We start from the raw sequence: 12,816 nt of genomic DNA, 5'->3' as shown, positions 1-12,816 counted from the left end.
ATGGACATGTGCCCGGGGTCTGGCTCGCAAACATAGGGTGGCCACAATTTCTGCACCAGAACAGCATCCTGCTGTAGCACAGCCAGGACCGAGAGTGGAGGGAAACTGCCCACGCTGTGTGGATATTATCTGGAAGGAATGAATACTTGGGCGAAGTCCCAAGTCAAGTTTGGTCCCAAGCCATCCCACCTTTTCCAGCCCCCTCCCGCCGGTTCCTCCCCTTTCGGCTGCTCAAGTCCCTATAAAAACAGCTCAGCCTTCCCCAGCAGCATGTAGGAGCCTCTCCCCTCTGCTGTTGCGCCAGACACAGAGGCAGACTCACAGGACACCCGAGACATCATGAAGAGCCTGCTCCCTCTGGCCATCCTGGCTGCGCTGGCCGTGGCAGCCCTGTGCTATGGTGAGAAACCTCTCTCCCCGCTGTCTGTGGGGTTTTCCCTTCCAACCTCAGGCTTCCCTTCCCGGTTACTGTCACTCTCCCCTCCGTCCTCATCTCTCCCGTTCTCTATGACAAGCCAGAGTATCGCGAAGTAACTTTCCCTGTTTCCACGGTCACGGGTCATTCCAGAGCATCTGTTTTGTATTCTCTATATCCCAACGGGTGTGAGCTATTTTTACAGGGGAGCCCTTTCGGGGATAAATCCACACACCTGGAAACCAAGATGTTTCCAGGGATGTGCCAGTTCCCGCCGCTATAACCTTACTTTAAGAACTCTTCTCGGACTTGAGCATCGATGGATTAAGGATACTGCGTGGGTCATTTACTTTAAGAAAATAAGTTCTCATGGCAAGTATTAGAGAGAGCCTTTTTTAGGAGCAGAAGAAATACCATGTGTTTGGTGTGTTTATTCAGCGAGTTTATTTTTAAAAGAAACTTTAGAGCTGAATTTTTAGAAAAGCATCCATTTCACAATTGTTTGCAAAGGATAATTTTTTTCCTGCTACCTATATGTCGTTAAGTCATATGTGATTTGTTCACGGGGTTGAAGCCAAATCACTTACCTAGTTCTGCTTAAATTGTTTTGGTTATATCTAGTTGTTAAAATCTAAATTGCATAAACGGCTCTAATGTTTCGGCTCTCGATTTTTGAATTATTCATAAACCTTTCTGCATATGTTCTTGCTTTCCTTGTCCCTTTCTCATTTCTCGGGCAGACAGACACTTATAAACACAGTCTCTTCTTCCCACCTTGCCCTCTGGGCTCCTTGGAGAGACATAGAAAGAAACACTCGCTTTGACGTCCTCTCCGCCCTGGCTCCGTGCCCAGTTTTGAGCAGGGAGAGGGAGCCGGTGGTTTCTGAGGCTGCCAATTTAACACCCGTCCTTAAGAGCTGTTCCGAACCCTCTTAGAAGCTGTCTGGGTCACGCAGCTCAATAACTACCCTGGAGCTCCCTGAACCGAGCTGTTGCTGTATACCCAACTTTAACTCCCTTCAGTCCAGTCTCAAAACGGCCGCTGAGTACATCGATGAGAGGGCGTTCTAGAAACTCCTTGTGACACAGAGCGCATGGACCTGTGAGTTATGTCTGAGAATTTCAGTGGCCTCAGGAAATCTTAGCCCCAACTGTCAACTACCTCCAATCTCAGCAGATGGGCAAGGATGGAGACACCCAAAACAAAGATATAAATAAATTATTCATAATTCCTATATGACCAGAATTTCCTAACAACCACCTTGCTAAATGCGCCCCTACCATCTTTTCGCCTCTTCTTTTCCCATTCCACCTCTGCATTTAGAAAATGACTGCATGTGGCAAAAAAAAAAAAAAAAAAAAAGCCTAAAATGAGTCTTTCTTTTGAATTCCAGAATCTCACGAAAGCATGGAATCCTATGAAGTCAGTAAGTAGATGCTTGGCTATTTTCTTTAAGTCGCTTGCATTAAAGAGTATCACCCCATTTTTTTAAAGCTAAATTGCTGGTCAGGTCTGTGATAGAGAGAAAAGGGAGGAGTGGGTCTCTTTGGAAGAACTGAATTTTAAAACCCAGTGACTAAAACTGTCCAAGTAAGCAACAGTGAACACTTTAGGCTGTGTAACATGACATGAAACTGTATCCAGAACACTTGGAAATGTTACGTTGACATCACATCGGCCACATGATGGAAAATGAGGAGTAATGTCAACTGAGAAGGCATAGAAAGAGAGCCGCCATCTGGGAGACCACAGGCGTCAGCATTAGACTGTGTGCCCGAGTAGAAGACTCGGAAAGTCTGGCTACAGCTAGACGTAGAATGACATTTTCATAGTTTTGTTTCGTTGGTCAATTGGAAGGGTTTAATTTTTCTTTTCTGGTTTGGTTTTTGACTCAGGGTCTACTGTAACTCAGTTGGCCTCCAACTCGGCACAATTGAGGATAACTTTTAAACTCCTCACCTTCCTGTCCCCACCTTCCAAGTAGTGGGATGACAGGTGTGCGTCCCCCAACCCCCTCCGGAGCCTCCATCCAGAGTTTAATTTGTTCCTCATTTGCATACTGTTTAACATGTTCCTATGCCTGTGGTACAAAGGGTGAGAACAATTCTCTTAAATACATTTAAAAACACATCGAAGATTTTACTAAAAGTAGCAAAGGGTTGCACAAAGGCAAAGCAGATAAGACTTGTGGCCTGTGTCATAAGTCCCCAAGACACATAAACGGTTACTCATTTCCTTTGATCATGCACTTTATAAAGTCAGGTTTTATACTCTATGTTTTTGCCTAGTTCCAGTTTTGCAAAATGTAGGAGATTAATGAGATTTCAGATGTATTTGGCCCTTGGACTATTTATAAAATGTTTTCATCAAATGTTCCCATAAAAGTAATTTGCTTATTTTTCTGTTTTAGGTCCCTTCACCAACCGGAGAAATGCCAACACCTTTATATCCCCTCAGCAGAGATGGCACGCTAAAGCCCAGGAAAGGTATGTCCTGGAACTCGATGGGGGTAGCCATTCTTCCCAGGGTCGTAGCCTGGATCTGGACAGAGTGTGGAAGACGGTTCATCACTATTTCTACGTCTTGGACTCAAAGAATTTGAAAAGCAACACAGAACGAAATGGAACACTTAGAAACGATTTTGCTTTGGGCTTAGAAAGGAGACATGGAGGAAGAAAAAGGAGACAGAAAGAAAGCTTCTGCTTTTATTCATGAAAATAATACCCAAATCAAAGCCTGCTTCCCTCCCCCGTGCCTGCTCTTCAGATACCTCTCGCACTGAGCGAAGGGCTCTCTAGTCCGTCTCTCCCCCAACCCCCACCAACCTTTTACTGACTAGATATGCATGCAATCTTTCTACCATGCAATTGTGTCTCTTTCTCTATTCTCCAGAGTCCGGGAACTCAACAAGCCTGCCCAGGAGATCAACAGGGAGGCCTGTGATGACTACAAGCTGTGTGAGCGCTACGCCCTGATCTACGGGTACAACGCCGCCTACAACCGCTACTTCAGGCAGCGCCGAGGAGCCAAATAAGAGCGCAAGGAAACAGTCGCTTTGTTACGGAGTCTGGTTTCATATTCCCCTGCAGTAGCATTACCGATACACAGATTCGTGTGCGTTGCTTGTTCCTCACATGATCTTCTGTCTGGCTGGGCCACTCCTTCCTTCCGCGGGTTGAAAGTAATGAAAGAGCAGTATTAAGAAATGTGTTTATATATAATAAAATTCTGGTTTGATACTTTCACGTTGTGAAACCAGGTTTTTTGGGGGTGGGGGGATGCTAAGATATTTTAAATCATAGCCAGCGTAACCAAGAGAAGGAGCTATGCTGATCTTGTGTGTACTGTGCGGTGGAGGGGTGGGTACCACAGAGAAAGGAGAGTTCGCTTCATCTATATCCCATCTCTTGTGCATTTAAAAACAAATCACCAAGGTACCAAGGCCATGTAGAAAAAGAAAATGAAAATGAAAAGACAGCAATGGAAAACACATGGTAAGATAGAGGACTTCAGTCAAATTATGTCCATAATCACATGTGGGAATAGTCTATGCAACCCAGTTTTAAGCATCTCCACAAGTTGGTATGGTGTGTGGCTTTTCTTAGTAGGTACAACACACATACATACATGCCCTCACGCAAGCACATACATGGGCAAGTCTTCCTACCCAAGATAGGGAACCCATGACAGATCGATGCTTGCAGACCATTGAATTTCTACTGGGGTCACATACGGAGGTGTGGGACAGGGTTACTTAAAGGAGTAGAAACAACTCCAAAGCAGTTTCATCACTGAAAAGCCCACCCCAAGGAGCAGTCTCCTCTGAGCAGCACAGCTTGTCAGTGTCCCCTCCGCCATTGTCTCCTGCCTCCACGGTCTTCCTGCCTCCAAGGCAGCTTCCTCAGTCAGGCGGAGCCTGTTCATATCCCAAGTCTTATTCTGGAAACGAGATCTCAATCAGAGGAAACTGGGATGCCACCCTTGGTATATTTCACAGTATGTTTTTATCATTCTTTTTAAAGATTTGCTTTGAGTTATGTGTGTGTGTATGGGGGAAGGGCACATGCTAGCGAAGGCGTCCATCTGAAGTGAGCCACCTTGCCATAGTCAGAACCTTCTCCCAAAGCAAATCATACCCCAAAGCTGGTCAACACAGGAGGGATAAGGTATCCATACTAGCACTTCCTGGTCTTAGGATCGTCTCTTCTTCAACTCGACAAGATTAGCTAAAGTAAAATTTTAAGGATTCACAGTCCTCTCCTGGATTCATTTGCTCCCTTACCGTGGCACCTTGCTTAGACTACTGATTATCTGTTCACCTGCCGGGGCTCTGTCTCGTTCTGGAAGGCCTACTGAAACAGATGCCATCATCCAACTGATTACTGCTAGATAAACGTCTTCCACGCCCCTCCCCAGTAATTAATTCCCAGGCTTCTATGTCATTTGGAGCAAAAGAGGTGGATCCAGTCTGGGGGTTCAGCCTGTGATTGCCCGCAAGCTAAGTAGAATGTATTATAGCCTCGAATCAGCAAACATTTCAGATGAGAAGAAGGTGTAAGCCAGCAGCTAAGGCGTGAAAGCAAGAGAGGCAGGGTTTATTCCCATCTGTAGCTTCAACTGTGTGATTCTACCCAGTGGATCTGGAGAGCCTGGTTCACAGAGTGGAAATCCTCACTACAGAACACAGAAAGAGCTCCACGTAACTCCAAAAACACTTGGGAACTTCAGGTCCTTCATTCTGGGAGGCTGGGTAGCAAAAGAAGTCAGGGTCTTCCTCATAGGGTAATCAACCCTGTTCATCAGGAAAAGGCGGGGCTTCCGCAAAAGCAGGAAACAGACGCTTGATGCCAGCAAAGCATCTCCTGCTACCTCTCAGATGGGCGGTGATAGTAAACGGATGAAGCAAACCCAAAGACGACAAAGTGAGCAAAGTGGGGTTCTATGTGCCCAGGTAAGTTAGACACTGGGGTCACCAGATGTGCTGAGAGTTAGGGAAGCCTACAACAGGCAATCGCTCAGAAGGAGACAGCATCCATTAGTGGTGGCCTCGGAACCAGTCACAGCCACAGGGTCTGTAGCGATCACAGACCTTTCTGGGAGGTGTGAACTATCGCCACCAAGAGCTGACGATGAAGGAAACATTATACAGATGGAAAGGAGATTTCTATTGCATGAAAACTGGAAAATATATTTCCATCAAACCAACACAGCACCCTGGGAGTAAGTAGAACCTCTCCGTGATCATTTTTCCCCTGAAAAGGAGACCAACCAAAAGAGTCCTGGAGAAGCTGCTCCTGGAACATCCTGTATGGAGCCAGTGCGAGAAGAGACGGTAATGCCTCGGTTCTCAGCCTGTGGGTCATGATCCTTTGAGGTCAAAGGTCATTTTCACAGGAGTCCCCTAAGACAATCGGAAAACTCAAAATGTTTACATTATGATTCATAACAGTAGTGAAATTATAAAGTAGCAAAGAAATAATTTTATGCTTGGAGGTTACCACAACATGTAGAGCTGTACTTATTAAAGGGTCGCAACACTGGGAAGGTTGAGAGCCGCTGCTCTAAGAGAAGGGAGTCTTGCTGGTACCATATTGTCAGTGTCACAATGTCTATTTCAATTATGACTTTCATAATTACAGGTTAATACATCTTACCATCTTAAGCCACATTTGTGGAATTTTATTTCTAAAATAGTGTAATTAATGACTTGACGATGTCGTGAGGAAGGCAAGGACACAAACCTGCAAAAAAAATTTTTTTTAATTTAAAAATTAAAAGAAAAAATAAAAAGGGATGAAGCCCCAGAGTGAGATGAAGTGGCTTGAGACAGCTGATACGCATGACAAAGAGATGGACTTGAAGACTGGGAAAACCCAGTGAGTGTTTTACATGTTTCTGCTTTAAAAATACATTACAGAATGGTTTGGAAATTATTTTATAAACGTATGCGTATAGCCTACCTCCAGTTACATGACTTCATCTGTATACTGCTTTTGTTGATTGTATTCCAATAAAGATGGAAATGTCTGTTAAAAAAAGAACCTGGAGCCCCTGCCCGTCTAGTACTCAGGAGGGCTCTGTGTGCCGTGAGACGTATCTATTAGCTCCTTTAGAGAAGTGAACTGGGTGACCTGAGGGGGTTTTTCCATCTCTCGTTTTTCTGAATTCAGGCATTGAAAGGGAACCAGGAAACATGAAAGCCAGCAACCTGAGTCATCTGAGGTTGTTAAAGCACGAGGTTAAGCTTTGAAAAATACTGTTCAAGAAATGTACTCCTTGCTCACTTAGTTAAAACAGGGCGCTTTTATGATGTTTGCCTACAAACCCTCTGAACCCTTCACTTTGGGTACAGCCACACATGAGGCTTGTCTTCCCCGCTCCTTTCATCTAAGGGTAATGGCCACTTCTTCTGGCAACAAATAAAAAAAATTAAATAAAAAAAAAAAAAACCAATCTGCGTACTCATGAATGTTCCCTGAGCGAGGAGAACTCTGACGCCTTAGGAGAGATCTTGGAAAGATGCAGAAAGGATAATGGTTCTTGTATTATAAAATTATTCGAAGAAAACTCTATATGCTGTGATTTACCCCTGGCAGTGAGATGGACCCCCAAATACTACAGTATATCAAAAAAAATGAAGTTCGGGAGAGAGAGAAATGAGGGGGAAGGGAAGGAGAGAGGGAGGGAAGGAGGAAGGCACGGAGGCGGCCATTCTTTTTCATTGTGCAGGTAAACGTACAGAGTAATGTGGAACCGAAAGAAAATACTAGAGAAATGGGGTCCTTATTTTCCAGATGAGTATTCAGGGCAACAGAGTAACAGAGTTCTGGCTGGTGTTCTGCTAGAAGTTGCTGTATGCCCAGACAGACTTTTCGACTTGGCTACTATTCTATCTCATGATAGAGATAGAAGAGAGAGAGAGAGAGAGAGAGAGAGAGAGAGAGAGAGAGAGAGAGAGAGAGAGAGAGAGAGAGAGAAGAGAGAGAGAGAGAGAGACACCCAGTGAGTTTCACTTAAGTTGTTTACAGCAATATGGGTACCTTGCCAATAGTTACACTACTGATAGTCTCCTGCTCCCTCATTAGCGATCCTTCAGAAGGGGTGGAGCCCCACGAAGCCCCTCCTTCTTGCGAGATGAGGTGTTGATGGGCTCAAACCTCTACAAGTCTTTCTTTTTTTTTTTTTTTTTTTTTGGTTCTTTTTTTCGGAGCTGGGGACCGAACCCAGGGCCTTGCGCTTCCTAGGTAAGCGCTCTACCACTGAGCTAAATCCCCAGCCCCAAGTCTTTCTTACTCAAGGAATCACAACTGCGATTTCCAAGAATGTCTTATCAGAGAGGGCTTTCGTTTTCTGAATAACATTAGAACTCAGACTCTGTTTTTAGATCATTGAAAATCAATTCAATGAATCCTTGCATACTGTGGGGACACACTGTGACACACTACAGCTTCCACAACAAAATTTGTGCAACACAAAAGGTTACAATGAGTGTCACCATTAGGCATAACTAAAATATGCTAGAAATATGCTAGTAATTTGTTTTGAACATTTAAAAAGGCATATGAAGAGAGAGAAATCATTTTCTACTGAAAAGCAATCAGTCTCTTTTCTAGAATGCACTAGATCCTTTGGGCAGAAATCAAATAATTTTGCAAGAGGGAAAAATAAAACTGTGCTTCAAAATTTAAAAATATTTACAGATTTTTTTCTTTTTCTTTTTCTTTTTTTTTCTTTTTTTTTTTTTAACTCCTTTGCACTCTGTGACCCGAAAGATGGAAAGAAAGTTCTGAGCCAAACCAAAATCTGCCCGTGGTTTTCTCCAAGCTGGACTGAGTTTCTTACTGTTGCTACTGGAAAGCTTCAAAGCTGGGCTTCAGGTCTGTGCCTGCCTGGCGTGCACACACTTAACAATTTAAACCATGCTGTGATTTATTTCCTCACACTGAACGCAAACAGGTATTACTTGTAGAGGCTAAATAAGAACTCGGCCGGACGAATTAAGGTTGTACTTCTGAACTGGCCCTGTGTGTTCTCCAGAGCCATTTCAGTGTCTTTTTTGATGAGCCTCTGGCACTCCCACAGCTCCCCCCCCCCCCCCCCCCCCCCCCCCGCCCCAGGAAAGCTTTGTATGCTGTCTGCTCCGCTCCTTGGGATGCCCCGAGGTGGGCTCTCAAAGAAAGTTGATGAAATAGCCTCAACTGCCAAACTACAAAACACCTTTGGAGAGAGAGGTCGCACAAAAGCAAGGCCTCTGGACGGTCCCCATTTGGTGACCTCATTCTTTGTTGCCACTAGGCTGGGCTGGAAAAACTTGCTCCTCCCTGAAGGGTACAGGATGCAAATCACCGTCATGCCCAGAAGTTTTCTTCAAAGCTTAACTGGGGCATATTCGAGACCCCTTGCCACATTGTATGTCTCGACACTAGACATGGAAGAGTAGCGCCCCCCACAGGCCAATCTCACGAAGCCCACCCACGAGTTTTTGAAAGTACAAGGCAATAACGTATCTCTTAAATCAGAATGGATGTCTGTGTCCTGCTCATCTCACGAGTCTACACCGTGTGAGCTAGAGATTATGGGACCACATCCAGAGAAGGGACACAGAAAGCAACGGCACTTGAGACTAACCCTGGTGAGAGCTCAGTGGTTAGGGTGCTTGGCTCCCATGTACAAGGCCCTGGGTTCAATTCCCAGCACTGCATAAAAGCAGCCATGATGGTGCACATCTGTGACCCCAGGCCTGGGGAGGTGGAGGCAGAGGATCTGAAGTTCAAGGCCATGCTTAATTATGTAGTGTCATTAGGAAATTTCAAAGCTTCAGAACTCAGTAGCTGAGTGCTTGCCTATGATAGGTGAGGCCCAGGTTCAATCCCCAACATTGCAAAAATAGATTAAAAAACACAAGAGCAACCATTTGTTACTAGGCCCCAAATCGCCTTTGTCTTGTTTCAAATTTCTAGCACAGATCTTTAATACAATGATCTCCCCTATATTATACATAGAAATATAAAAATATACTGTGCCTCTGCATTTTCTAAAACTCTAATATTATTACAGGTTTATTATTTATTTTATATGTCTGAATATTTGCTCACATTGGGAATGTGTGCTATGTGCTTGTGTGCCCATGGAAGCCGGGAGAAGGTGTCAGATTCCCTGGAACTGAAATTCCAGTTGGTTTTGAGGGGCTATGAAGATCGTAGAGCCCCAAACCAGGGTCCTCTGCAAGAGCAGCAAATGTTCTCAACCTGGGAGCATCTCTACAGCTCCCACAAATGTTTTTCAAACTAAGTCTGATGGATATTTTTATCATTTAAAAAAATCAAAGTAAAATACTAAAAGGTATCTGTCTACTCAGGGTCCCTCATTTCTGTGCCGTCCCTCCACCACTCTTTCTTGCTAGGTAAAATGGAGTCTGGTGTCAGCTTCCTCAATTCATGTCCCTGTTAAAAATCTCCCCAAGGTGGACAATCTTCCGCCCGTCTCAGTACCCTGTAGCGTTTTCCATAATGACTGCTTCGTAAGATTCATCTACCTCTGTGACCTGAAAGCTAAGCCTAGAGTCATGGAGTCCGAGGGTGACTCAGGCACACGTGATCCAGCAAGAGATCAGGTATGTAGCCTCCTCATCCGTTCCTGCTGCTGGCTCAGAATGTCACGGTTCACACAACAGAGAGAACTAGAGGCGGTCATTCTACCCTGTCGATATGTGGACTCCGAGGGTGAGTAGCTGTTTTTCCTGCTCATTAGTCACAAAACGTCAATGTTTGTGTGACTGCAGTTGGGATCAAGAGGCACCAGATTGACCAAAACTTTCCTTTCTCCACATTACAGCACAGTTTTGTACACAACCTACATGAAAGCGTAACTGTGCGGTCGCCCGCACATTGGCTGCAAAACGAGGTTTTCCTTGACAGCAATCAGGGTTTTGCCCAAAGGTCTGCCAGCCTGAAACAACATTTAAAGACATATTTTTCTAATTAAGGGAAGAATATCACTATTGATGAAACGATGAAAGCACATGCTAAGGCCAGAAAACCCATGTTACGTTTCGTCTAAAATGTTTCTTGCTGGTTTCTACATTAGACTCTAATTGAGTCTTTCAATTAGCACATTTACAATCAAAAGTGTGTTGAACTTGAAAAGCCTTTGTTTGCAAGATATACATTGCATCATCTTCTCCTATAGGAACAAAAACAAAATACAGTCATCCTTAAAACACCAGTGACAGACTAGGAATCTACTGAGCTAGCAAGACCAAGTCAGGAAGCCTTTAAAATGCTTCCTACTTTCCCCACTATGTACACACCTAAAGAAAGACTCCCTTAAACACTGGCACAATTGATGTCACCAAGTTTATGACGTCCCTAAGGATCTGTAGAGCTCCCCTGGGAAGCTCAAAAGCACCTAAAATGAAATTTCTTGTCTTTACTGGCTTTCTGGGACCTAGGATTTGGCAGTCAAAAGATGTCAAGTTCTAGAAGAAATTAGGTATTTAAAAAGAACCCAACTCGAGGTGGGCTTGGTGGCACCAGTCTCTCATCCTAGCATCTTGGGAGAGGTGGGAGGATCGGGGTTATAAATGGTGCTTAGGTAGCTTAAGGCTGCCTGGACTACACGAGACCCTGTGAGGAAAATGAATAGTAAACTTTCAGACAAGAAGGATGGAAACATCGCACTGCCGTGACCCACAGCAATATTGCTAAGGGCCGTGGGAACTAAAAGAAGTTGTCTTAGGGCCTAGAGAAGCTGCAAGGAAAACTGAAGGGAAAATTAAGCAAAAGTGTATGTGAGGTTCCAGAAAATGTGGAAACGACAAGATATGAATCCCTGCTGAATGGCGCCAGGGTCTGGTTCGGCTCCAATTATATGTCTGTGGGTTGCTTTGGAGCGTAACAGTGGTCGGAATTCCTTGCTTGTATCCTGGAAACCCTCAACTTCGTGCACAATTGGCAGCTAATTGTGTTAGGAGTTAACGACTTACTTAGGGGTGTGTGTGTGTGTGTGTGTGTGTGTGTGTGTGATAGTTTTCTCTTGAGTTCTTGGATGCTGTGTGTAGAGAAAGAGTGCAGACCGTGGTCGGTAGTACCTGAAATGGACACTCGCTGTGTTCTGCTGAGAGCCAACCAAGTGTCTGAGCTGAGCTTGGTTCGGGTGTGTTGCAGTTACCTAAGGGGACCATGACTTCTTGTTCATGCAGCTACGGGCTTCCGTGCCCTGTGCCTAGTGTGGGGTTTGGGGTACTGAGGGATTTTCTTGGGGTTTCTGTTTTACTCCGGGCTCTCGCCAGGCTTTGCCATGCAAACTCTGGGAGACAGGAGTCACCTCCATCCATTCCTGCCTAGGTGGCAGTCTGGTGTCCCCTGCTCGTTCCTGACCGCTGAGCCTGTTGTAGGTGGAGGAAGGGACTCTCCCTCCCGGCACAGCTTTAGTCAGTGGGAAAGAATTGAGAATAAACATCCACTTTTCTCGGAGTTCCTAAAATAATTCACCTATGCACACACACAAAGTTAAAAACTGTCACTGTCAATGACACTGCAGATGCCCATATGATGAGAGTTCCAGTCTCTCCCAACCATCACCTCCATCCTTTTCCCCATGGATGGGCCCACTTGTTCCACCTCGGAAGGAGTCCTCCTGGTGTCTATGGATGGGAAGATCATCTGCCTGGGGTTGTTTTCAGTTGCGAGTACCTCAGACTGGGAACGCTAGAGGGGGGAGAGGCTTTGTAGGCAGAGGCTTGTCTAGGCTGAGAAGTGTGTCACCAGCCCTGATTTTACCCCAGTTCTGAGGGTTGATCATCCTTCCAACTCAGCCACCGATCCAGCCTCAATAATGAAGACTTAGGGACCAAACAGACTCGGTGTGCAAATTCCTCGCCGGCAAGACTGATGGCCTGGGTCATGAGAGTGGAGGGAGATGACCTGTTTCTTTACATTGTCCTCTGCCTGGCAACACACTAACTTAGCATCTCCCTCCAAATATGTTTTAACAGTTTTTTAAATGATGTGTTTAGCACATGGCTTTGCAGAGTGGGATTCCTAACACCTGCTAGGGCCTGCTCCCCGAATCTCAGCATAGGGGAGGTGTTGCTAGGCTGGAGCACAGAGCTACAAGGACCACATTGTTCCGGGCCATGCTATCTCCAGCTGTAGCATGTCAGACTTTTATTTATTAATGACTTCTAAAAGACAGTGAGCATTAACTCCACGAGGGCTACCCACAGGACCTCGCTTCATCCTAATCACCTGTCATGGGCCCCACCTGCAGGTGCCGCTAACGTAAACTGAGAAATTTGCTGACACGTCAGCTTTTGGAGGACACATTCAAATCGGAGTAGCATTTATGAAGTTTCTAGGAATGTGCCCGGGAGGCAGGAATCCTGGTAAAGTCCCAGAAA

At 45.1% G+C, this 12,816-nt stretch overlaps 1 protein-coding gene across 1 annotated transcript; it reads left to right on the top strand.

Moving 5' to 3' along the window:
* The first annotated feature begins 325 nt into the window (after window positions 1–325).
* Mgp (matrix Gla protein) lies at window positions 326–3,648 on the top strand. The gene is made up of 4 exons (NM_012862.2): window positions 326–400; window positions 1,810–1,842; window positions 2,827–2,902; window positions 3,309–3,648. The coding sequence occupies exons 1-4, from the start codon at window positions 340–342 to the stop codon at window positions 3,448–3,450; spliced, it is 312 nt and encodes a 103-aa protein (NP_036994.2). The 5' UTR covers window positions 326–339; the 3' UTR covers window positions 3,451–3,648.
* The last annotated feature ends 9,168 nt before the right edge of the window (window positions 3,649–12,816 follow it).

Source organism: Rattus norvegicus, chromosome 4 (assembly GCF_021556685.1).
Source record: "Rattus norvegicus strain SHRSP/BbbUtx chromosome 4, alternate assembly SHRSP_T2T, whole genome shotgun sequence".
In the NCBI taxonomy this organism is placed as follows: Eukaryota; Metazoa; Chordata; class Mammalia; order Rodentia; family Muridae; genus Rattus; species Rattus norvegicus.
Note: the sequence above shows the minus strand (reverse complement) of the source record. Positions and strands in the feature narration are given on the sequence as shown.

Bases quoted from the DNA above. Each gene is read 5' to 3' on its own strand.
- Mgp (NM_012862.2), top strand. From the start codon at position 340: ATGAAGAGCCTGCTCCCTCTGGCCATCCTGGCTGCGCTGGCCGTGGCA. The intron at 401-1,809 runs GTGAGAAACCTC...TTTGAATTCCAG, and splicing joins CGTGGCAGCCCTGTGCTATG to AATCTCACGAAAGCATGGAA. The intron at 1,843-2,826 runs GTAAGTAGATGC...TTTCTGTTTTAG, and splicing joins CATGGAATCCTATGAAGTCA to GTCCCTTCACCAACCGGAGA.